The sequence below is a fragment of the Saccostrea cucullata genome, unplaced genomic scaffold (assembly GCF_032062105.1).
Source record: "Saccostrea cucullata isolate Sc308-1 unplaced genomic scaffold, CSIRO_AGI_Scuc_v1 ctg68, whole genome shotgun sequence".
Lineage (NCBI taxonomy): Eukaryota > Metazoa > Mollusca > Bivalvia > Ostreida > Ostreidae > Saccostrea > Saccostrea cuccullata.
Window position 1 is genome coordinate 209,706 of NW_026939588.1, and position 24,382 is coordinate 234,087.

The 24,382-nt window shown below is 32.9% G+C and overlaps 2 protein-coding genes across 3 annotated transcripts in view; one reads left to right on the forward strand and one right to left on the reverse strand.

The window, feature by feature from the left end:
- Positions 1 to 1,099: 1,099 nt before the first annotated feature.
- Positions 1,100 to 11,958, reverse strand: LOC134253402 (dynein axonemal intermediate chain 7 homolog). Its single transcript, XM_062735928.1, has 20 exons — positions 11,808 to 11,958; positions 11,062 to 11,140; positions 10,871 to 10,881; positions 10,488 to 10,502; positions 10,258 to 10,362; positions 9,960 to 10,100; positions 9,748 to 9,828; positions 9,365 to 9,534; positions 8,831 to 8,985; positions 8,379 to 8,491; positions 6,307 to 6,327; positions 5,424 to 5,544; positions 4,587 to 4,730; positions 4,242 to 4,383; positions 4,003 to 4,109; positions 3,634 to 3,800; positions 2,803 to 2,862; positions 2,402 to 2,554; positions 1,861 to 1,962; positions 1,100 to 1,520 (listed from the first exon to the last, which is right to left on the reverse strand). The coding sequence occupies exons 1-20, from the start codon at positions 11,808 to 11,810 to the stop codon at positions 1,383 to 1,385; spliced, it is 2,028 nt and encodes a 675-aa protein (XP_062591912.1). The 5' UTR covers positions 11,811 to 11,958; the 3' UTR covers positions 1,100 to 1,382.
- Positions 11,959 to 12,480: 522 nt separating this feature from the next.
- LOC134253395 (carboxy-terminal kinesin 2-like) overlaps positions 12,481 to 24,382 on the forward strand; it is a 29,136-nt gene continuing 17,234 nt past the window's right edge. Inside the window, exons 1-11 of one of the 2 annotated variants that reach the window (XM_062735920.1) lie at positions 12,481 to 12,583; positions 12,747 to 12,824; positions 13,808 to 14,012; positions 14,432 to 14,518; positions 14,838 to 15,072; positions 15,464 to 15,674; positions 16,074 to 16,241; positions 17,568 to 17,714; positions 17,914 to 18,030; positions 19,132 to 19,305; positions 19,588 to 19,755. In XM_062735920.1, coding sequence (XP_062591904.1) covers positions 12,569 to 12,583; positions 12,747 to 12,824; positions 13,808 to 14,012; positions 14,432 to 14,518; positions 14,838 to 15,072; positions 15,464 to 15,674; positions 16,074 to 16,241; positions 17,568 to 17,714; positions 17,914 to 18,030; positions 19,132 to 19,305; positions 19,588 to 19,755 — 1,605 coding nt within the window. In that variant the 5' untranslated portion in view covers positions 12,481 to 12,568. The remainder of the gene's footprint in view (positions 12,584 to 12,746; positions 12,825 to 13,807; positions 14,013 to 14,431; positions 14,519 to 14,837; positions 15,073 to 15,463; positions 15,675 to 16,073; positions 16,242 to 17,567; positions 17,715 to 17,913; positions 18,031 to 19,131; positions 19,306 to 19,587; positions 19,756 to 24,382) is intronic. The other variant, XM_062735921.1, reaches the window with a different exon arrangement.

Consider the following 24,382-nt stretch of genomic DNA (forward strand, 5'->3'; position numbering starts at 1 on the left):
AAAAACATTCATGTGTTCATATCTAGGTCATTAAAAAATTTTTTTAGATGGGGGGGACTGGGTAAAATGTTTTATATATCAAGAGCTTTCATTTTTGGTTGTGATTTACGTGTACAATGTATTTCAATTTTACAGAAAATCTTGTATTGAAGTCTTTGGGACTGCTTTATTTGTGTGTATATAAGTTTTACATTGCTTTCATATCTGAATGTATATCCATAACATAGGTCTGATAAGCAAACTGTCACTTGTCTATCAAAATCAGTGATTTATTATATGAGCTTTCAGTAAAACACATTTACAGACTTTACATTTTGTTATGTTTCACTGGCATATTTTATGGAATTTACAAGATTTATGCCAATTCATATACTATATTTATTAAGGTGTGAATAAATGGACCAGAATCCTCAACCTTAAGTACATGGATTTGTGACTTGTTCTTGTCCATGGACCAGGAGAATGTTGAGATGCTGTACAATATTTTACAGACTTAACATGGTTTATTTTTTACCCTTGTTTCACTTATTGTCAAAAATTTTATGGAATTTACAATGAAAAATTGATGAATGAACAATGAGATTTATACAGATTATACATATATGGAAGAATCTTCAAAATAGAGAGATTTCCTGTTGGATTTATTTTGTGATGTGCACCTTTAACATGGGGAAATAATGCCTCCAAATGCAAATGCCTTGATTTACAGATACATGTGAATTTTACATAAATGGAAGACAGATGGATGCAACTATTGACTAAATGTATGAAAATCCCTTGATTCAGTCTTTTTTGTAAAAAATGTCATCAGGAAACATAACTTTAAAGATATCATACACAAAAAATTACAATCATAATTAAATTTTACCAAAAAAAAATATTAACAGATATTTATCTCAATTTTATTTTAATGCACTTTGTAAGAAATATTTACAATTAGAATCTTAACATTTCAATGTAACGTGACTGTCCATTCTATCATAAAGAAGTACAAAACAAAAAAATATTTACAACAATGAAACATAAAAAAGCTTGGTTTACATAAAAAGATTATGCTTGTTTTCCATTTTTTGTTGATTTTGAAAAAAAACTTAGCATTAGAGCATATCACAATTGAACAGTTTTCCTGTTTAAAGCACATTTTTTTTTTGAGTTTTTAACTTTTGAAATAAGACACAAGTAAATTTCTTCATTCAAAACACAGTTTAACATATCAAAATTAAAATACATGTATGAAGAATCATATCATGAAAAGACATATCCATGTTAACAGCTTTCGCCTTTGTACACAGATGCCTCCCCACATTTTCACACTATGCAAGTCTTTGAATAGAAGTTGTCTCCCTTTACGCAGCTCTCCATTAGGAGTATGAAAGTCTTCATTAGGAGTATGTGAGTACTTTAGTAGCCTTCAGTATCTGCTCCACACAGTCCACGTACTGATAACTGGAGTTGTTGATTCTCTCCTTGGCTTCCTCAGAGCACTGAGTCAACACGGTATGGTACAGGTTGGAGCGGAACTGAAAACGACATTGCATGTGGATAGATATTGAAAATACCAACAACATTGCATATCCCATAGATACTGGAAAATATTAGCGCGTTATCAATAACTGCCTTCCTTCAATGAATTCCTCCATTTTTGACCAAAAAATATTTTTGTTTACATTGTATTTTTAAATTTTGTCAGTATTGGAACAATATATTACAAGAAATAAAAACTTTAAAGCATATTTGCGCATTATTAACAAAAAATCTTTGGGAAAAGTTATTATGTGGTAATAACAAGTCCAAATAAAAGTATTGACTTCGTTTGGAAAAGTCACAAGTTCACACCATCTACATGTCTGGGAGACTTACTGTTGTTCCCTCAGCGTACTCCTCTGAGAACTCTTCATCAAACTCTGTACAGCGGAGCTTCATGCATCTCTTCTTCGTGGCCATGTAAACACCCCAGTCCTCCTGTAAAACACAGTTTGAGAAAATCTGTCATTTAATTGTATTAAAATCTGACCTGAGTTTATTATTATATCAGACTTACAGTCTTAAGTAAAACATTTTTTATGAAAATTACAGAGAGCTTGAAGATGTACAAGCAGAATTTTTACAATATATTTAAAATTTTGGCATTTACGAGAGTGGATCGCTAAAATTGAATATCGCTAAAAATTAATTGCATTTTATATGTAATAGCTTCTTTAGTGAGCATTTTAAAATCGCTAATATTACATCTCGCTAAAAATTGAATATCACTTTTTGAGGACAAATCGCTAAATTTGTGTCTCGCTAAAATTTCCACTTTTACATATCTACAATAATAAATCAGGATAGGTGTTGTCAAAAAACTTGCTCCAATATAAGGTATAGTTTTATATATTTTGCCCCCTTCTGTGGCCCCTACCTCCAGCAGCGGTTCATCCTCCAGAGCTTCAGATCCCTGGAACAAAACTTTATCACTTGTCTCCATCTCGCTGTTCCACTTGGACCAGGAGAAGGCCATCGCAGACGACAGCAGTGCCATTTGTTCATACAGCCAGTTTGTAACAATAGGATTCTAAAATGAACGAGAGGTAAATATATTCAAATATGATTGCTTTATTCTTTTGATACAATATTGAATTAAAGAAATGAAAGAATTCAAACAAAAGATATGTTGTTAAATTTCTGTCTTAAAGTGAGATTGAACAAAAGAAGGAAATGAATTCAATTTGAAACTTTGAATTTTTGTTTATAAGACGTAGTATCACAAATAGAAATCTTAGCTATTGCAGTACTGAACAAAAAATCTTAGATTTATCTGACCTTGTTTTGAATGCTGACATATTTGGAGGAGTCATCAGCTGGGAACAAATTTATATAACTCTCTAATCATGATCTGCATAAATTACTGAAGCAAAAGTGTTATCTTAACGACATGTAAACTATATATGATACAAATTTATTTATATGTTACTTAATCACAAAGGAGAATATCAAATATTTGATGCTTTATATTTTAAAATGGGGAATATTTTACATTAAACAATAAGAAAACATGTCGGAATAATGCAAACAATATGCATACTTTGAATTTTTGTAAAACGGCCCCATTAAGGACTTGTAGTACTAATATAAAATATTTAAGTTGTTATATACAACGATAAATTCTTTAGGTGTGACAAAAAATCTTCAAAATCATAAGACCTTTCATTTGATTCAAGAAAAAGGGTCTGACCCCTCAAATTCGGGTTTACTTAGAGGGGCACAAGGCATCCTACAAAACAAAAATATATATTACTGGGGCAAAATTACATCATAACGATTTGCATCAATATATGATAACATTGATCATATTACGTAAAAAGATTACAAGGGACAAACTTGAATATTTGCTCAAAAAAATATTTTTTCAGCCTTAATAATTTGTTGATTTTAAAAAGCACAAATTTTAAATTTAATGAAGGGAAACTTAAAGTCATTCTCTTTTATCTCAGTCAAAATCAATTCCTTACTGAAATTATCGTTGCTCGCAACGAGATCTCATCTAGTTTACAATATATTTGCTTTATTATAGAGAACTTAAAATGAAAACAGTTGTCTTCATAAAGGAAGCTTATAAAATCGTATAATTGAAGTATCTTTATAAGATTATACCTTTATTTCGATTTCCACTTCTACGATGGCTGCTATAATGGTGAGGACACAGGCATTAGTTTTATGTGGGCGGAGCTCCCAGGACTGGAACGGCATGTTAAGGTGGGAGTCCTGAAGGAGGGCGAAAAGTCCAAAGTACGCCGTCTTAAAGGAGAAAATCCTGTTATCTGTAAACAAAAAAAAATAGGCTTAAAATTTATATCAGCATAGCTTAATACCATAATGCTTTATTTTATAGATCTGTATCAAGGTTACCTGGTAATAAGAAATATATATAAATTCCAGCAGTCTGAAAACTGGTAATATAAGTAGATACCAGTTCTCACAGTGCTGCAGTTTAGTTCATTAAATCAGTGTTGAGCCACAGACCTTCATCATAGCTCATATCTGTAAATCCATCCTGTCTCCAGTATTTCTTCTTGTAATCCCAGCGAGCAATGAGGGGCTCCTCAGAAAACAGCACATGACTTGGAAGTCTGAAAAAATACCCACAGCAATCAAAATATGTTGGATTTTCTATAATCTTTCTCTCTCTTTCTCACTCCATCAAGATATAAGTCAGTCTCTCTCTCTCTCTCTCTCTCTCTCTCTCTCTCTCTCTCTCTTACTTCATTGCAATTCCTATGGGTGGTTTATCATCTCTCTTCTCCCCTTGGACTGGGGTATTACCACTACTCTGGTTTTCCTTGGGCATCTGTGTGACTGAGTCAGCTACATAATCTATGTACTCGATTTCTGGGGGATCCACCACTGTTACAAAAATTAACAAGCACACTTTTAATTGGATGTAAGAGTCTAGTGTATTTGCATATATCCTACATCTGTCATTTCAAGTTGTTAAAATTATTACAAACAGGGGCATTTAATGCCATAAAACCAAGATAATATAATATTAAATATAATATTAAACATTATGACAATATCCCCCCTCCTTAAAAATAGACTGTCCTTACATCTAGTGACGATCCATTTGTTCATGGTTTTGGGTTGGGGAGGGAGTGCCATAAGATCAAAGTGGAATACACCCCCCACAATATCATTAGCTCTTAGATCCACCACATCTTCATCCTCTTCAAAATCTTCCCACTCCAGAGGCTCTATAGAACAAACAGAGAGTTATTAAGAAATTTTCTAATATATACATGTTATTACAACATCAGCATTGTGGAAATCACCTTTAGAAAGGTTACCTAGAGTCCTACATCAGACCATTATCCGGGGTTTTAGGTTCCTTGTATTCCTCAGAAGGACTTAGCATTAAATATTTATTTTTGGCTGTGTATCTTTCACCTTTGGTGAGGGTCCACTTATTCAAGTACAAGGCTAAATGTCTTGCACATATAAGAACATGCAGAAATGCGCTATATCAAATCTTCGCTAACCTATTCAAAAATCAATTTCCGCCAAATATTGTACAAGCCAAATATAATACATTTACAGTATTTGGGGTTAAAGGCCTCTAATATTCCTCAGAGAACAAACCAGAGTAGTTTTAGAAAAAAAGGACTGAACAGAAGTTTAAGGCTAATTCTCATATTTCTCAGTATTACAGACCAGGAGTTTTAGGCTCCTCATATTCCTCAATATCTTACAACACATTTTAGACTCAAAAGGACTTAATACCAAGAGTTTTAGGCTACTCATATTCCTTAATTGGATTTACCAGAATTACCACATATTCATACTCCTCACATTCCTCAATAACTTACAATGAGTTTCAGGCTTCTCATATTCCTTAAAAGGATTTATCTGGAGATTTGGACAACCTGATATTCCTCAATAGGACTTACCAGGAGTTTTAGGCTCCTCATATTCCTCAATATCTTCCTCTTTTTCTTCCTCCTTCTTCTCTGTTTCTTCCTCTTCTTCTTTTGGTCCATCCTCTAATTCAGCCAGAGCAGCCATTAGATCCTAGAACACAGGAGATAGGAAATCAAATAAAGATGGAGACATTGTATTCAATCATAAGTCTTTGTACTTCTTTCCAAAGGTAAAAATTGAAATTTGACTTTTAACATATCGAAAAAAAGGCATTTAAAATTGAGACTGTTTATTTCATTATGCTAAAATAAAGCAATATGAATGGACTGGATTTATTTCAATGGAACAAAAACATACTGCTTTTATGTCATTTCAAGCAAATCCATGAAAATCTAGATCTGAAACATATTTTACATACAACATACATGCCCATGCAATCAGCCTAACATAATCCAGTAGTTAACAAAGTTACAAACTCAGTGATATATAGTTAGTTAATTTTCAAATCTTTTCAATTCAGAAATGCCTATAATTATGTCAGACATCATAAAAACTTGTGTGTGTTAAAAACTCCATTAGGATTTATTACTGTAAACATGAAATATGTATCGAATACTAGGAATATATTTCGTGACTATCAAACCTTTTGCAGGGGTAATTTTTTCACAAAGACCTAAGATGAGTATGAGAAAGGAAAACACAAGATTTCTCTTTACTTATTTACACATGAGTTGAAATTCAACATTTTCTTCCTTCCTTGTAAAATACTAAAAATATATACAGATTTTTACCAGATGGAGCATTTTTATGTTTACAGTAAACACTTTCCTTTAACACATATTCTAGAACTCAATTTTTAGAATAATTATTAGTTTTAACATTTCTCTATTAATAAAACATGTTCTGTAATACCGGTTTGTTTCCTTCTCCAGTCTGAAAATTGTTGCAAAAAAATTAAAAGCTCACTTATCCTGCAGTCTTTTCAATATTTTTACCACATGTGGATGTTATTTTTTACCATCATCTTCTCATCACAACAATATACTCAACAAAAATATCTAATACAATATTCAAGAGAAAAATGTGCATGCCTATAAAGAGCTACAAACAAACATAACATTAATGTACTTAAAAAAGTAAAAACATTCATTTCAGTGAGATGACCCGAGTCGGATGTACATGTATAGACTGAAGTAAGTTTCTGTCATTAAACATGTTAAATGCTGTAAATCAAAAATATATAAATCTAACATAAAATAATACTCAGGTGAAGGTGTAGCAACTATGACCCCCCCCCCCCCCCCCCCCCCCCCCAGCTCTCTACCCCAAATATTCATTGCAATTCAAAGTGATCTATCCTTTTAACAGTACAACTAGAAAGTCTCTGATGCAACTGTAGCTCTGCTGGTTTGTACTTATAACATAGGAAAAGAAAAGTAGCACTTGGACTTTAAACTTTGCAACAGCAATAAATTTTAAAATAGCTAGAATAATGATCCTTGGTTAAGTATCATTTTATAGCAAGGTAACTAGGAGGAGTAGCCTTTTAAAAGAAATGTTGATTTTTGGCAACCATGTCAACATCATTAAATTCCAAAAAAAAGGATTAAGACTATCATGTATCTAAGTATAGTGTGGTTGTATGCCAAGTTATATCAAAATCGCACCAAAACTGATGAGGAGTAGTGTTTCAAAAGTATTTCACAGACATTTCTATTTTTAGTAACCATGACAGCACTGTTCATCAAAATCAAAAACTGACAAAATAAATAACGATTATGTACCTTCATGTAGTCTACGAGTGTGCCAAGTTATACTGAAATCAGACCAAACCTGTAGGAGGAGTAGAATTTTGAAAATTGTTTACAGGCAAATAGAGAGCTAGACAGATGATGGACACCTTACTCTCACATATGCTCTTCTGGTCTCTGACCAGTAGAGCTATAATTCCAAGGCTTTGTGCCAGTTTGTGGTGTAATAAGTGTATCCATATTTTGTCCATAAAGTGCATTTCCACAACCTACTGACCCTAACAGGTGTGTTCACCCAATCAAGCCATTGTGATCAGAAGAACAAAACAGAAAAACCTTTCCCCATTGTGCACTGCTCAAAAAAATCATAAATCAATTGGTTTTACACTATACTAAGCATTTACATTTTAAAAAAATAAATCATTTTCAACAAAATGTGATGAAATCATAACAGTGATATAAATAATAACAGTATGTTATAATAGTCGTATACCACTACAATATCACTTATTTATAAAGTACACATAATATACTAAATGTGTAATAGATTATAAAATGTGAAATGAATATAAAGTTAAAGCTATACCAATCACTAAACAGATGCTAAAGACTTTTAATAAAAACTTACAATTGACTCAAGTGCATAATCCTTCAATAGAAATGTGTATAATTCACAAGAAAATATTATCAAATGGGAGTGAACTCAACAAGAAACCTTGTTATACACGAAAAGTTTGTTTTTTCTTTTTGTGTGTGTGTGTTTTTTTTTTTTTTTGGGGGGGGGGGGGGGGGGGGGGGGTTGTTTGTTTGTTTTTTTGTTTTGTATTTTTTTGTTTTTGAATTGATATTGTGATCCTTTTTTTAAAGGGGGGGGGGGTTTACTTAAAATTCTCCTAAGTATTCATATCTGTTCTCTTTTTATTCAAATTCTTTATATGAAGATAGAATATAGAATATTTTTCTTTTCATTTAAAATCTTAGCATATTTGTTTCTAATTTTCTATTTTAAACAAATTTAAACAATATTCTTGTATTCCTCTGAGTATAATCTATTCATAGAAATTTAAAATACAGTTTTCCTGGGTCATTCCCCTGTTGTACCTGTTGGATCCCCCCCCCCAATTCTTGTCATATACTTAGTTATAAAAATATAAAAATTAAGGTACAGTTTTCCAGTGACAGTTCTCCTCTCCCTACCAGGTCATCCCCCAGCCCCTGCCCCTCCCTACTTACTGTTGGTTCCTTCTCTTTTTCCTCTGGCTCCTCCTCTTTCTTTTCCTCCTCCTTTTTCTCCTCCTTTTTCTCCTCCCCTTCCTCTGGCTGGGGTTCCTCAACAGGGGCCTCAACTTACGACAACAGATCATTAAAATTACTGACTTTTCTCTCAAATCTTCACTTTACAATCACAAATCTACATGTACATATTTCTCTCAATACAGTTAAGATTTTATATTTCAAAACTCAGAAAAATTTACTAAGATCTTGAAATAATGTTTTCAACATAAAAAAAATTACAGATCAGTATAGTTAAAAATGTGGACTCAACTTGCCCTTTTCCTGCTATTCAACATATTGAAGATTCCCACAAACCTGAATTTACTTGATTGGCACCAATATCCCATGGACAGGACAGTGACAAGATTTTCTTTAAAATACAGAGGAAATTGTAGCCACTTTTTAATTACCTTTTTTGACCTTTTGTCTTGGATAGAAGCTTTTACATGTAGGTGAATAGTGGTCATATTTAGGATCCAGAACACGAATAGCACAGTCAGACAAACACAACACTCGGGGAATTTCAAATGTCAGTCCCTGCTTGGCAAACTCAAATGACTTAATTCTGAAAGTTTATAAAAGATGACACATCAAAAAAGACAATAATAGTCCATGTAATACACACTAAAAATATTTCTATGTGGTGTTTATTGTCACTCACATAATTCTGCACTTTAGTTGTACATGTACGTAATATCAAGTATAGAATTGTAAATGATGAATTTTTGTAGATAACTAAGTTCCATGTATTACTTATGCTTTTTAGATTTACTAAATGTGAGTAAGGAAGTATAGTTTTAAATGTATAGTTAATAGTACAAGTTAGTAGCATATTTCAACTAGCATCGCAGACTTCCCTGCACACATCTCCCCTAAGAGTCTTTCTTTTGTAATGAGATTGAGTTAACATTATAACTTTTAATTCAACATTGTAGAAATCAGACCTGGGATTTTTACTGAGATTTCCCCAGATACTGAGGCACACATCAGGACTCTTGTGTTCAAACTGAAGGTTAAAGGTCTCCGAGTCGGCACGGTCTGTTGCCTCCTGTAACAACTGGAGCGTGGCAGAATCCATCTTCTTTTTAATCAAGGCCTGTAACTCTTCCTTTATCTAAAAAAAATTACCAGTAAGTGAATAAACAACAAAAATATTTATCATAGAAATAGTCAACAGATCTTTAAATAGTGAAGTAAAAACATAACCTTATCAATATGAAATTGACTTGCAAAGACCAAATGAAATTATCAATCATCTAAGAGACTTAGACATTACGTCAATTGTGGTCACATTTAGATTTGGTGAATCTTCTCTAAATGTTCTTACTTGATTGTACAGATACTTTTCTCTGTCCGTTATTTCTTCTGGTGGTGTGTCCTCCAGTAAAAAGTTCAGTTCCATTATTAGCTGTTACAATATTAAGAGGGAAAGAGGAGGGTTATATTCTGTGCATCCCTTACATCATACTCATTTCATATTTGTCATAGATCAATTTATACTCTATACGCAATAACTCATATTTATTAAAATCCCCTGACCTTTGTGTCTAATTCACTGGCTTTGAAGACAGATTCAACATCATCATGTGCAGTGTCTTCCAATCTAAGATTAATGTATGTATTTATCTCCCCTTGGTTTGTGGGGTCGGGAGAACCATCACATCTCATGTACCGGTTCCACTACAAAACAATTTTCAGATGCAATAAACAATTAATTCTTTACTGATTAAACTTAGGTCTTCAGATAATTATTTAAGCTCTATATACTTCACAGCAAATAGGGAGAGAAGTCTGTCGTTTAATAATTATGCCTTTTTCAATTTTGATAAACAGGTACCTTCATTTGTTTTCGTCTTTCATTGTGGAGATTCTGAAGTGCCTCTCTGTTGCTTTGCAGGATGGCATTCAGTTGAGTCATTTCGACTCGTCTGTCTTTCTTTTCCTGTAGATTAATTATTAAAAAACTCTCTTATATTCCAATGATATCTTTACAACTGCATCAAAATGATGATAACATATACATACTCAATCCAAACATGTTAAAGAGGTAATGAGTGTAAGTCCCACCTCATTTTCCCTTTTCTTTTTCATAGAAATTGAAATAGATGAAGAGTTTAATGTTTGATATTTTGAAGTTAATGTGGACGAATACGGAATTTTCATTTTAACTTTAGAAGCGACGACATTCTGATTGAAAGAATGCGTAACACTGTTACAATATCATGAGGGGTGTACTAGGCCTTCATCTATGCAAATGTGAAATAATGACATGAAAGAAACTACAATTATTCCATTTATATCACTCCTAGTATATTTGCACCAAAAAAGGAAGGGGTGGGGGTGATAGGGGTACTTAAACATTGCCCAAAAATCTACATTTAAATACGCTTTACATATGAGAACTTTTAAATTTGTAAGTTAATATATTTTTGAAGCAAAAGCAATATTGCCTTTAGTTCCTCTGTTTGATAAAACATTCAATTTAAACACAACAGGTAAATAGGCCTCCTGTACTAGTCTATTAGTTAATTCTGAAAATTCACTGATATTCATTTGTAAACTTTTATGCTTTTCTTACACATTCTGTATATCTACAATTCATATTTTACTTGGTTATTCTATATTCTATTGTATTGTATACCTTCTTCCGCTGCTTTCCTCAAATCCTCCTCTGCTTTCAGCTTCTCCTTTTCAGCCTTGCTGAGTTTTGGCTTTGGAGGCTTAAATATTCAAAATAAATTGGGAATAAAAATTTATTTCATACACACTTTGTTTCACATAGCAATAGTGCTGATACAAAGTATTTGCCCCTATTTCAACAATTCTTCATACATTCCACTAACTATATAAACTATTACTTCAGCAGTCTCTGGAGACAAATTGATATATATGAGCATACAAAATAACCTGTCATAAAAAATTAAACGAGGCACTGCATGTGGACCTACATGATCGAAGCATCAAGCCTGCCTGTTAAGACAATGTAGGGTCAATTTATTATATTCATAAACATTTTCCTTCTGTACAACATCTATCTCTTTTTGGAGATATTTATATCCCATCAGCAGATCACAAAATAAATAAATATTAAATAAAAAAATCATGTCAGAATGGGAAGGGTGGACATCAACATGATCAACGAAATATATTTAATAGCATAAGAATGCTAATGTCAAATTCCTAGGATGTCATTAGAGATTTCTGTATCACTAGTTGGGTGCTCTAAGATTGACCGAAATCTACATCCAATGACTGATGTATCAAATCTGAGAAAATTCGGTCCGGCACAGACAACTACAGAGTGCGTTTACTGGTCAGTGATATGGATTTGGTAATTACAATATACCAAGAACAGTTACTTCTAACAAAACAATGTTTTGTTCTTACCATATTTTGTCAGCTTTGAAAAAAAATTACTAGATATTTAGTTTTCCTCGGATAAAATTGTTGTGTAGCAACCAGCTTTCTTAATCTGGTTGTCGTGATTTGTTGAAAAACAAATAATATTATTTTCATTTATTTAGCTTTCCTTATTTTAATGAAACTTTCTTAAAACATTTTATATGTGGTCTTAAATAACGAAAAATGAAATATCAACGTCAGTTAAAAATTGAAGGTCGTAAAATAAAAATCAGGTGCTTGACGCGGCAAAATTTAAAATCATTTGGTGCACTTCGACTACATTTACACTTGAAGAATGAAGACATCAGTGTAAAACTGAATTATGTCTTCAATTAGTTTATCACAACATATACGTTTTTTCATAATAATTATTTAAATGCAATATCTGTGTAAGTGATAAACATAATAATGGTAAAAAAAAAAAAAGACAATATCACATTAGCCCATGAAAAAAAACAATATCATTGTTCAGCGAGCTTTAAGGAATACGGACTGTTGAACTTTGTTTTCTCTTAGTTATTATTACTTTGTTGAAGCATAATTTTATTTTATCTAACTTTCAGTTGGATTGCTAATACAAGCATTGATTATAAGTCGAGTATGTTGTGGTACGACTCTACTACTTCTAAAATTATCCAATCAGCGTTTAGTATTCATATACAAAGTGACCAATGAAATTGTACGTTATATTTTAGCTGCAAGATTCGAAATGAGAATAATATCGTAAAACACGGAAAGTTTAAGTGATGGCAGAAACACAGGTTATTTGATCTAAATATATATTTGAATGACACATGAAAACAATAGAAAATAAGATATTGACATTGTAATGAAATATCTCATATTGAAAGTTAAGATGAATGAGTAAATATGCTTTAAGTGTGACTGTACACATGGTAAATATTGATGTTTATAATTGTACAGGATAAGAAAATTTCAGCTGCGACTCGAAGTCGTTTACCGACGTTTAGTGCTAAGAAGAGAGCCCGCAGTCCTGATGAGGTTGTTATCTTTTTCATTATAGTTTCCTCATAAATTACATGTCTATACCAATTAGCTGCAGATCTGTAGCGTTATGGTTTTATATATTTGTCTTTGACCATAACGCTACAGATCCCGTAGTGCAAAAAAGGTGCAATTTACGGCGCAATATTTTTTTTGCACTCTTTTGGGGAGAATTTCTCCACTTCCTAGCTTTGGTCAATCAACTACCTCTCACGTTCTAATTCTAGACACATTCTGTGGCCAATATGTATAGTTTATCCACCTCCTAACCATTTACAGTTGTCTCTACAGGCAATAAACTTTCTGGATATGAATTTTCAGTAATCTAACAAATAATTTTAATCAACATGATCAAGCGAGTTTATCACTTGTAGAGACGACTATAAAGGGTTTGGAGATAGATAAAATATACAAATTAATTAAATAATGTGTCTAGAATTAGGGGTTGAAAGGTAGTTGATTGAACGATGCTGGAAAGTAGAGAAATTCTCCCCAAAAGAGCGCAAAAAATATTGCGCTGTAAATTGCACCTTTTTTGCACTACGGGATCTGTAGCGTTATGGTCAAAGACAAATATATAAAACCATGACGCTACAGATCTGCAGCTATCTACCAATCTGGTCATGTATTCTGGACTTCTCATGGTATTTTTAATTTCTCCTGACAAAATTACATAAGTACATATTCTAGACAATTGCCCAGAGCCGAGTGAACACCGCATTGCGGTAGATAGTGATTTTTTTCCCCATCATTAAATGTCATATAGTAAACAGACAATTAATTGTGCTTCACTAAATTTTACATAAATGCTAATGCCACTAAAACTCTTCATCGGAAGATATGCAAAGTATGCCTCATATGTCATGCCTATCATGCTTATAATTCTGTAATTAACTTATATATTATATAGATTTTTTTCTCAAATTCAAAAAGCTTGATATGAAAGAATTAGCTAACTTGTAATCTATGCAATTTGACAGAATGCTCCAAAAGTGGTAGCAACTGAAAAAAGGAGGAAAATACTTAGTGCATCAACAGAAAATCTTCATGACACAAGCATTCAGTCAGTGGGGAAATCCAGCTTGAACAATAGTTTCCGGTCAAGTAGCAGCACAGGAAGCCTGCGATCTAACTCGGTTCTCAACAGAACAACTACAGGCGTGGTGAGACCAGCAGTAAAGAAAAGTAAGGAGGTCTTCAGTTTATTGTTTTAAAAGTTGTACAAGGTAACCTCACAAAACTTGAACAAGGTCTCTTTTTTTTTCTGCATTTATTTTTAGACACTCATACATCATACTTTCGAAACAAGTCATACCAAGAACATTGAGGAGCTTTTATGGAATCACCCAATGTTTTTATGTGTTATTTGATGCCTTTTGAATCTGCTTAATGATGGAAAATGTGTCATAGAGTGTGAAGTACTTTGTTATTTTTTGGAAAGATTGCTTCTACAAATATTTAAAGTTACTGTAGCATATATATATTACATTAAAGCATACAATTTTCTGAAGTATTACAATAAAAATCATAAAACTGATTATCCCTGCAATTGATTTCTCTGATTACCTTTAAAAAAAATTCCAGTTGTTTTGTTTTATTTGCAGCCCCGAAGCCAACTGTCGGGTCAGCTTCTAAGACAAGTGTAGGTAAAAAGAAACCCCCTGTCGGGCCAACTGTACCCAAGGCAACAGGTACTCAATCTGTCAAACATTTCTTATACTAGTCATACAGTATACTACCCTTGATGTTCTTCAAATTCTCCAACATACTGGAAACTTTTGCTGTGTTCTTTGAGATTAAAACTCTCCTGAGCATAAATTAAGCAGTTTAAAGTATTGCTATATTATTTTTTTTTATTTTTTTTTTTTTTTTTTTACATTTTTTTAACAGCATATATACATGTAACTACACAGAGCTACGATATGAACATGATACTTCATCAATATGCTAGTTTTAATCTAGTACATCAATATATTGGTTTTAATCTACATGTATTTGTTTATGTATAAGGCACCAAAGCTAAGCGACCAGCATGGGACTTGAAGGGTCGGCTTCAGGACATGGAGGAACTGCTGAACAAGCAGTCGTCCAAGCGAGACAGTCTGGAGACCCAGTTACAGGATTACAACATCCGTATCGCCAGCCTAGAGTCTGAGAAAAATAAACTGTACGGGGATGTCCAGCACAAAGAGGAAATCGTACACGGGGCTTCTAAACAAATTGAGGAGTACCAGAGACAGATTAGGTTGGATTTTCTACAGGATTTATAAGGGATAGCTAAAAATAGTAAAATGAGTTTGATTACATGTACCTGATTTACAAGGAATACCTAGCTGAAAAAAAGTAAAATAGGATTGATTGTCTCAGATTTACACAAGGGATAAATTAAGACAGTAAAATACCCAGGTATTCTTCATTGAGAAATTGTTTTATATTCATTCCTATCTATTCTAAAACATTTGAATGAGTCGGAAGGAAAACTATGACACTTGTACAGAGAGGAAAAACATTTCTCTGTCTTACATGTTAAGAACCAAATCTGTGTGGTGTAAAAGGAGGGGTTGCTCTATTTGTGTTTTGTATCTGTTTGTTTTGTTCATCGAAATAACCTATAAATTTTTCAATGTTTTGTACAGAGAACTGGAGACCAATTTTGACCAGACAAAACGCAAACTACAGATGGAAATTGACAACATTACGTTTCTAAGGGACAGTTTACAAAGACAAAAGGATTCATTAGAAGGAGAAGTCAGTGCTAAAACTATAGAAATCACAGGACTAAAGTCTTCTGTAGCAGAGCTCCAAACCGCTCAGGTTGGCATTGCAGCACAGCTCGACGCTACAAAGGTTTGTATACTTGTTTTAAAAACAAAGAATAATCAATTATGATTAAGTGAATTCTTTATCATCAATTAAAGTGTTCTCTGCTTTTATTTCATCTGTACAATTTGACTCATACAAAAAGCAGTACCAAATTTACATAAATATTTAAAAACATTTTCAAAATATTTAAAACTGATTAAATGGATTTTTCTCTTCCTTTTGGCATTGAAATAGAACTCAAGGAGTGGGTGCCATTAATTTTAAGCCCCCTTCACATATATGGAATTTCATTTAATCCCTGCTGTCTAGAGAATTTATGTTTTGACCACATCCTACTCTTAGAAGTTTTTCTGTAAAAAATGGTTATGAACTATTCCCAGGTGATGCTTAGTTAACTCATTTGTAAATTGTATGGCTCTACAGATCAGTCTGCAACAGTCTGAGGGTTCTGGGCGAGAAAAAGACAGTAAAATCAGAGAACTTAAGCAGCTAGTGGCGCTCATGGAGGCTCAGATAGAAAGTTTTAAAATCAAGGAACAAGAACACGAAACCATGAGGCGTAAACTCCACAACACCATTCAGGAGCTGAAGGTTTGGGAATTTATTTTCAGATTGTGTTAACTTATAGTCAGGAAACAGAGTGTGATTTAAGGGGGAAAAAAATAAAATGCTTTACTAAATGTCTGCACATGAAAATTGATATATAAATATGCAACCAAAATGTAGCTTATATACTATATTAAAAGAATCCATTAAGGCCATAATAAATAAATTGCTAGATTCTCATCCGAAATTTTTTGAAAATTGAGGCGGGCGGGCGGCTTTTATTTTATATTTTTTATTTTTTCAATTTTGCAGATTTTTTATTGACCTGGTCAATCGGTGTAATTTTATCTACAATACCCGAATAAAAGTCGTAGTAAAGGTTCAATTATCTCTTAGGCTATCTAAATTTAATTCCCTGGTTCTCAGGCCAATTTTCTCCAAAACAGATGCGGGAGGGCGGCATTTTATTTTTCATTTTATTGGCAATAAAGTAGATGAGGGATGTATTTTTTTTAATTTTAATTTCCGAATTTTCTTTAACATAAAGATAATTTTTTTAATCACATATATACTTTCCATTTCTGGTCAAAATTTCTGCTTTATCCATTGCTTAACAGCGTGTAAACATCGTAGGTAATGTCCTCGAATGTATTTTCAAACGAAGTAGCCAAAATCTCGTTGTAAATGGCTACCGGAAGTGATATTTGAATACTAAACTACGAAACGAATAATTTTTTTTCCCGGATTGGTCTCCGCAATACCAACTTTTTATTTTATCAAAAATACAATTAAATCGGCAATGCGGCTACCTCAAAACGGATGCGCTTGGGCCTGAGAACCAAGATTTCAATTTTATATGGCCTTACTTCACATCATCACCAAATCTTTTTCAACCAATGACCCTTGTTTAAAATATATACGCATGTATTACAGCAATTACCATCTTTTCAGCTGTCAAAATCATGTCGACTTTCGCGGGATTTAAAACGAAAGTAGAATGGTAGATGAATACCGATCCCGATCAGAATTAAGACGAAGAAAAACAGAAATTTAAAAAAATCGAGGCGGGGGTTTAAATTCGGGGCGGGCGGGGATGAGAATCTAGGAATATTTTTATTATGGCCTAATGTTATTTATAGAAAATTATATAAATTTGAAAAATATAATACATATGTAAAGATGTCAAATAATAAGCTATTTATATCAAGCTTACCATGTATCTGTTGGTAGATGTCGACTTTGTTTTCAGCAAACATGCACCCTTATATATTTTATGAATCTTTAACAATGCTAAGTAATTCTGTGAACATGGCGAATGCTTACAAACAATTATTAACAATAAGTACCAGTAAATTATTGATCAATTTCTAGGGAAATATCCGAGTGTTTTGTCGAGTTCGTCCTCTGCTTGGAGATGAATTATTGGGAAATGATGGTACAATACAACACATGGGTTTCCCGGACGTAGACAGCAAGATACTGGAGCTGGAAAAAATCTCAGATGCTGGTCTGAACGAGGTCAGTGTGTGGATTTGATATTTACAGTTGACTTGATTGAGTTTTGCCTCATTTGAAGATGATTTGAAAATTTAATGACAAAGAAAAAAATATATTGCTTGAAATTTTGAACGGAAAATTGTAACGTCATTTTCATGAGTCATTGTTAATTATAAATTCATAAAAAATAAGAGGATTTTTGTTTACTTTTATTCAACAGAGTTGTTTGACAGCAAACAGGAAAGGGAACAACAAGTATGAGTTTGCCTTTGACAGAGTATTTAACCCTGACAGCACTCAAGCTCAGGTGTTTGAGGAAATTTGTCAACTTGTACAGGTATTTGTCTTAGAATTTGTAAGTTTCTATGTCCAGGTCATAGAGATGAATAATGATTAATGAAATTACTTGATTGCCTTTCATTTATTTTCTCTGTCACTATACTGACCATATGGCTATTTGTGACAAAATCTGGACTATTGAATAGCGAGTTATTTTATTGGGGTGCTGATTTTGGCTTATTTTGGCATTTTGATGATAGTCCGCTAACATTTTAATCGCATTTTGATGATAGTCCACTAAAATTTTAATCGCTTAAATAGTCAGTACTCTTCTTCTTGTCCATCTGCAAAGCGCTGAAACCCTGCGTCCACTAAATTAAATTACACCAATATTAGGCTATATAAAATTGAAATTCTGGTTCTCAGGCCCGCGCGCATCCATTTTGAGGTAGCCGCATTGCTAATTTTATTGTATTTTTGATAAAATAAAAAGTTGGTATTGCGGAGACCAATCCGGAAAAAAAAATCCGACCTCATTTGTTTCATAGTTTAGTATTCAAATATTACTTCTGGTAGCCATTTGCAATGAAATTTTGGCTACTTCGTTTGAAAATACATTCGAGGACATTACCTAAGATGTTTACACGCTGATAAGCAATGGATAAAGCAGAAATTTTGACCAGAAATGGAAAGTATATCTGTGATTAAAAAAAATTACCTTTATGTTACAGAAAATTCGAATTAAAATTAAAAAAAATACCTCCCTCATCTATTTTATTGCCAATAAAATGATAAATAAAATGCCGCCCTCCCGCATCTGTTTTACAGAAAATTGGCCTGAGAACCAAAGAATTAAATTTAGAAAGCCTTATTGGCATACCTTTGAGCAGACAAAACGCCAAATTTTACACCCACCAATAAAACCCGCTATACAGTATATGCCACATTTCTTTCAAATGTGCAAAGGCATTGTGCAATAAAAGTCAAAAGGAGTTGGGGGGTGGGGTGGGGAGTGATACAGATGAGGATTGCTGGGACTTGGTTTGTGGGCTTTATTTCAATATTTGTCAGAGACCAGAAGAGCTTATGTAATAGTATGATGTATGTATTGGTCCTTCTATCTGTCTATTTGAATACATGTATTTGTTATATCATACAGAGTGCCTTAGATGGATACAATGTCTGTATTTTTGCGTATGGACAAACTGGATCAGGTAAGACACACACAATGGAGGGACCTTCAGAGTTCAGTCCTGAGCACGCTGGAATGATCCCCCGGGCTGTGGGGCAGATATTTGACAGTACCCAAGACCTGGTCAGCAAAGGGTGGCAGGTAGGGGACTTTTAATCACTGTTTTACCTGTCAAATACATGTACATGTATATGTATGCACTATACAGTATCTTGTGTTTTTTAGCTGTAATTATTGAGATAGGAACTAAAATTGAACCCCAAAAATGTTATAAATTTTTAGTACATGTATTAAGTCTGCTTAATGTGAAAACTGCCCAGATTTGCTCATGGGGACATTACATCTCTTCAACTTTGAGTGTAAATTGGTCCATTCATTTTGTTGTCAGGTTGGAAGATTTTGTATTTTTCGTTTTTTATACAGTATGAATTTGAGGCCTCTTTCCTGGAGATTTACAATGAAACCATTCGAGATCTCCTTGGAAACAACAGTGATGACCTGAAACATGATATTAAAATGACAGGATCAGCTGATAAGAAAGATGTGATGGTGACAAATTTAACGTCAGTGGCAGTCAAATCAGAGGAAAAGGTATATAGACAAGATTCTCTCTCTCTCCTATCTCTGTGATATTTTTTTTCTTTTTCATAAGTATCTTGAGATGAAATTTGACAGTAATATTTCTACACATAAAAATATTCTCTTGTAAATAGTGTAAAATACTGTACAGGCAACGCGGATCCCATATCAGACCGCGTCCCCTCCGCGGTGTATTGATCCTTTCCGCGTTACACCGTCGCGGGTTTTGATCGCTGTGCTACCTGAGACCGTGTTTATGCCGCGGCAGGGCCAGCTACTGTTATTCTTCAGCTTAGATGTTCTTACCTGTAAAGTCTTGTCAATTTTTAATCGCGTCGAAAGGGGGGATTTAAGATTACGACCACATTAATATATAGATATATACCATTACATGGATTCTTTAAAAATTCATTTTTAAGTTTTATCAAATTGTTTAATAAAAAACATCTTTTTTTTGTACCAATAGTCACTCAAAATTAATTAACTCTCAAACACGTCTGTTAACAGTAATACATGTATAGGATGAAATAAAGTCGAATAATTTATCGAATATATTTATTTTTAAAATCAATAATGCCACCTCAAATGATCTTCAAATTGCTAAAAAGGTATAATTAAAATTTAAAGAATGCCATGATATCGCTTCTTTTTATAAGCACTATAATCCGGTGTTCACAATTAGCCCGTGCAGTTGCAGTTACATGTAGCTATGTTTTTATTTATCCGGCTCATAACTTGTTTATTTTTAAAAAAAACTTTGAAAGTTGTACATTCTGTTATACGGTGTGCGCGAAAAAAGTAGGTCGCTGTGACCTTTACAATTAAAGATGCTATGACCAAATATGGAAAAATCCTGTATGGCTCATAACTAGAAAACTATTAGACCTAGAGCTTTCAAACTTGGCAAAATTATACATCTTAGGTAGAAGGTGTGTCGCGGCCTATTTCAAGGTCACTGTGACCTTAAATTTAAGTGAATTTTTTTAAAAAACTAAGTCTTTAAAATTTTAAATTTCATAATCCTAAAAAATGTAAAAATATAGTTGTATCTTTATTTAAAAACACAATCACAGTAAAAACTTATTTTTTCATTATATACTTTACAGCAATCTGTAACAAATGTTAATGTTTTGAGAGGTAAGTTTGGTGTCCCATGGGCATAATTATCAAGCACTGGTCAAAGAAGAATTTTGATAGCAGAATATATACACAGCATGTCAAGTGTATTAGAGAGAAATTAATGAGTTTATTGTCAGTGAGTCATAAATGGAAATGCAGAAATCATGTCTTTTAATGCAGCTGTTATCTTTATCTTTAATCTCTTGGGAGTTGGGCAAAAAGAAATGGCCTCACAGTTGCTTGTGTTAATTAAGAGTTTTTGATGGCTAGTTCAGAAAAAGATCTTTCAATTGGTGTAATGTAATTGAAACAAATTGCTGCTTTAAAATACAGTGTGTAATAAAAACTAAATTAATATTGCATAACATAATTAAAACTAAGCCTTATTAAAAAATGTTAAATTAAGTAAAAACTTTTTTTTTCATCATTATAATATACTTTTACAGCAAACTGTAGCAAATGTTAATGTTTTGCGAGGAATTCAATCTCTGAAACACATGGTGCAAAAATAATTATCAAGCACTGGTCTACAAGGAAAAATTTTGATAGCAGAAATTGCATGTCAAATTAGAGAGAAATTAATGATGAGTATTGTCAGGAGCTAACTGGTTGTCATAAATTTATCTCCGCACCTTCGGACTTTGGCAAAAAGAAATGGCACTCATAGTCGCGCGTGTTAGGAAAAGAGTTCTTGATCGGCTATAGCCCAGATAAAGATGCCATCAATTAGTGTAATGTAATTAAAACAAATTGATGTTTTAGTGTATGATTAAAACTAATATATAGTGTTTGTATAATATGTTAAAACAAATTATACATGTGTTATTTTACCAAAAAAATTACATTTCAATTTTTATATATTGGCAACAAATTGCAGTAATTCAAATTTAGAATGTGTTATAACGAAAGAATAATATATTTTTGATTTTTTTGTAAATAACACTTAAACTTAGACAAGATCCACAAATTCCATAAAATATGCAATTAACAATTTAATGCTGCAGATGGATATTTGTTAAGTTCTAACACAGCCATTTTTAAAATTATATCATGTATTATTTGTTATAATTAATCCCTACACTTTAAGTCCAAGATGTATATATGTACAATATTTTAAACATGATAAGAAATTGAAATTCTCTCTCTCTCTCTCTCTCTCTCTCTCTGTTAATCAAGGTATCTGGTATTTTTGACACCGTAAATACCAATTGATGATTATTGAACAATATATTTGACGGGCGTATCATGCTGTGGCGGGGCACTTTATATAAGCACTATAATCCGGTGTTCACAATTAGCCCGTGCAGTTGCAGTTACATGTAGCTATGTTTTTATTTATCAGCGAGATTCTATCACAGTCATTTGGTTTCATTTTTAAAAAAATACATTTACTACTGTGTACATGTCTGTTATAAATAATAGCATGAAAAACGATGATAGGTAGTGAATAAAAAATAATTAAAATTTTAAATTTAAACAAAAAATGTAAAAATAAGTGTTTAAAAATGTTAAATCAATTAAAAATGCACTACACTGTAAGACAATATGAACTAAATGTCGAATTTGGGGGGGAATTAGTTTGTTAATAAAATAACCTCAAGTCATTCTATTCAGAATACCAATAATTTTATAGCTAGTATTTGACTGTAGTTCTATTTTCTCTCTTGGAAAATTACTAAAATCATGCCTATGAACTTGTGAACAAATTTCGGGTATGAAATGCAATGTCTCCGGTTCAAATAAAACACAAACACAAATATGGGCCCTTAAATAATTTGAACACACAACACAGAAATTAACTTATTTTTAATCAGCAAGTTGCCATGCTTCAAGTTTTTTTTTGTAATCGTTACGGTTTTCCTCAGTAATAAGTTTGGTGTGGAGAGGAGCTTTCAAGCAGCATAATTAGAAGCCCAAGAGAACGACGCTGGCTTGTGTATAGCATAGATACCTATATATACACAGAAATTAATGAGTGTATTACCTGTATGCGTTTTCCTACGACATTGTAAAACGAAGCCGTTTTTTTCATGTGTAGCTCATGAATTGAAATGCATGAAATAAAGCATGTTTTTGTTGCAGACAGAATCCTTTTTAAATTCTTTCTCTTGAATACATATTTTCAATAATTCGACAATTTTAATATACTGTCTTTTTCTTAATCAAATGTTATAACAAAAATACATTTTATTTTACCACCAAAATCTGTCGTTGTAATCTGGCGACAAAAGCGGAAGTAATTCATATTACACGTCATGTGTGCTAAACGAAAGAAGAAAGTGGATCATAAATAAGTCTCTCGGTAAATAACACTTAAACTTAGACAAGATCCACAAATGGTCAATAAACTGATAAATCAGCGGCCGCAAGATCTACATGTATCTGTATGGAATTTAACAAAATCTTATCCGCAAGCAAATTCATTATTATTATATTATGTTTAATTTAGTTTTATTCGATAGACTTTAGAAATCCAAATACTGATCAAAACGAGGAAAAACGATCATGCACGTGCCTGATATTGTGATATTTTTCTTCTCTCTCTCTCTCTCTCTCTCTCTCTCTCAATCAACGAACTGGTACAGGTATAAACAGTGACACGTAAATAACATAGTAATAGATCATTATTTTATTTAATTAATATCAAATACTTTATTAATTTGTTTTAAAAGTTTGGGTTTTTTTTTAACTTTTATTCTCTTTATACACTCCGTTTTAAAAAAGCAACAATATATTGACACAAATTTCAAGGCTATTATCGCATTTGAAAATGATATCGATGAAATAATAATGAAACATTGAATCAAAAGTTGTGTTGAATGGCTAGACAGCGATGTGCACATTCAGCGAGTGTTACCCAAGGTACTCTTGACTAGGACAGGTGTGAAACCCCCAGGGCATGCAGTTTCCTGCTCTGGTACTGCTAATCCCTATACACAGGAAATGATCGCGACTAATACTTAATACACAAAGAAACAAAATTTGTCGAAGAAAACGAAAGTATTTGATTTTTATGCCCCGCCATGAATATGGCCTGGGCATATAGTGTTTGTCATGTCTGTCTTCCGTCCTTCCGTCTTTCCGTCCTTCCGTCTTCCGTCACACTTTGCGTTTAGCTCTGTTCAAAGCTAAGTTTCAAAGAAACTATCCAAGATATTTTCATCAAACTTCATATGCTGATAGATATTGATGAGAGCTATGCAACTGCATCAACATTTTTTGACCCTGACCTTTCCTTTGACCTTGACCTCACTTTTCTTAAATTAGTGTTTAGCTCAGATTTGAACATACCATTCAAGATGGAGTAATCAAACTTCACAATGCATGTTGATACAAACTTGCACGGATGATGCATCTAGGGATGAACACTACCAGACTTGCTTCGGATGCTGGATCTGACCTACATTTTCCAGATAAGTGACCAGGTTAAAGTTTTTGGAGCAGGTCCATTTCCAAGGAACTATAAGACCTACCCAAACCAAACTTGCATGGATGATGCATATAGAGATGGACACTACCA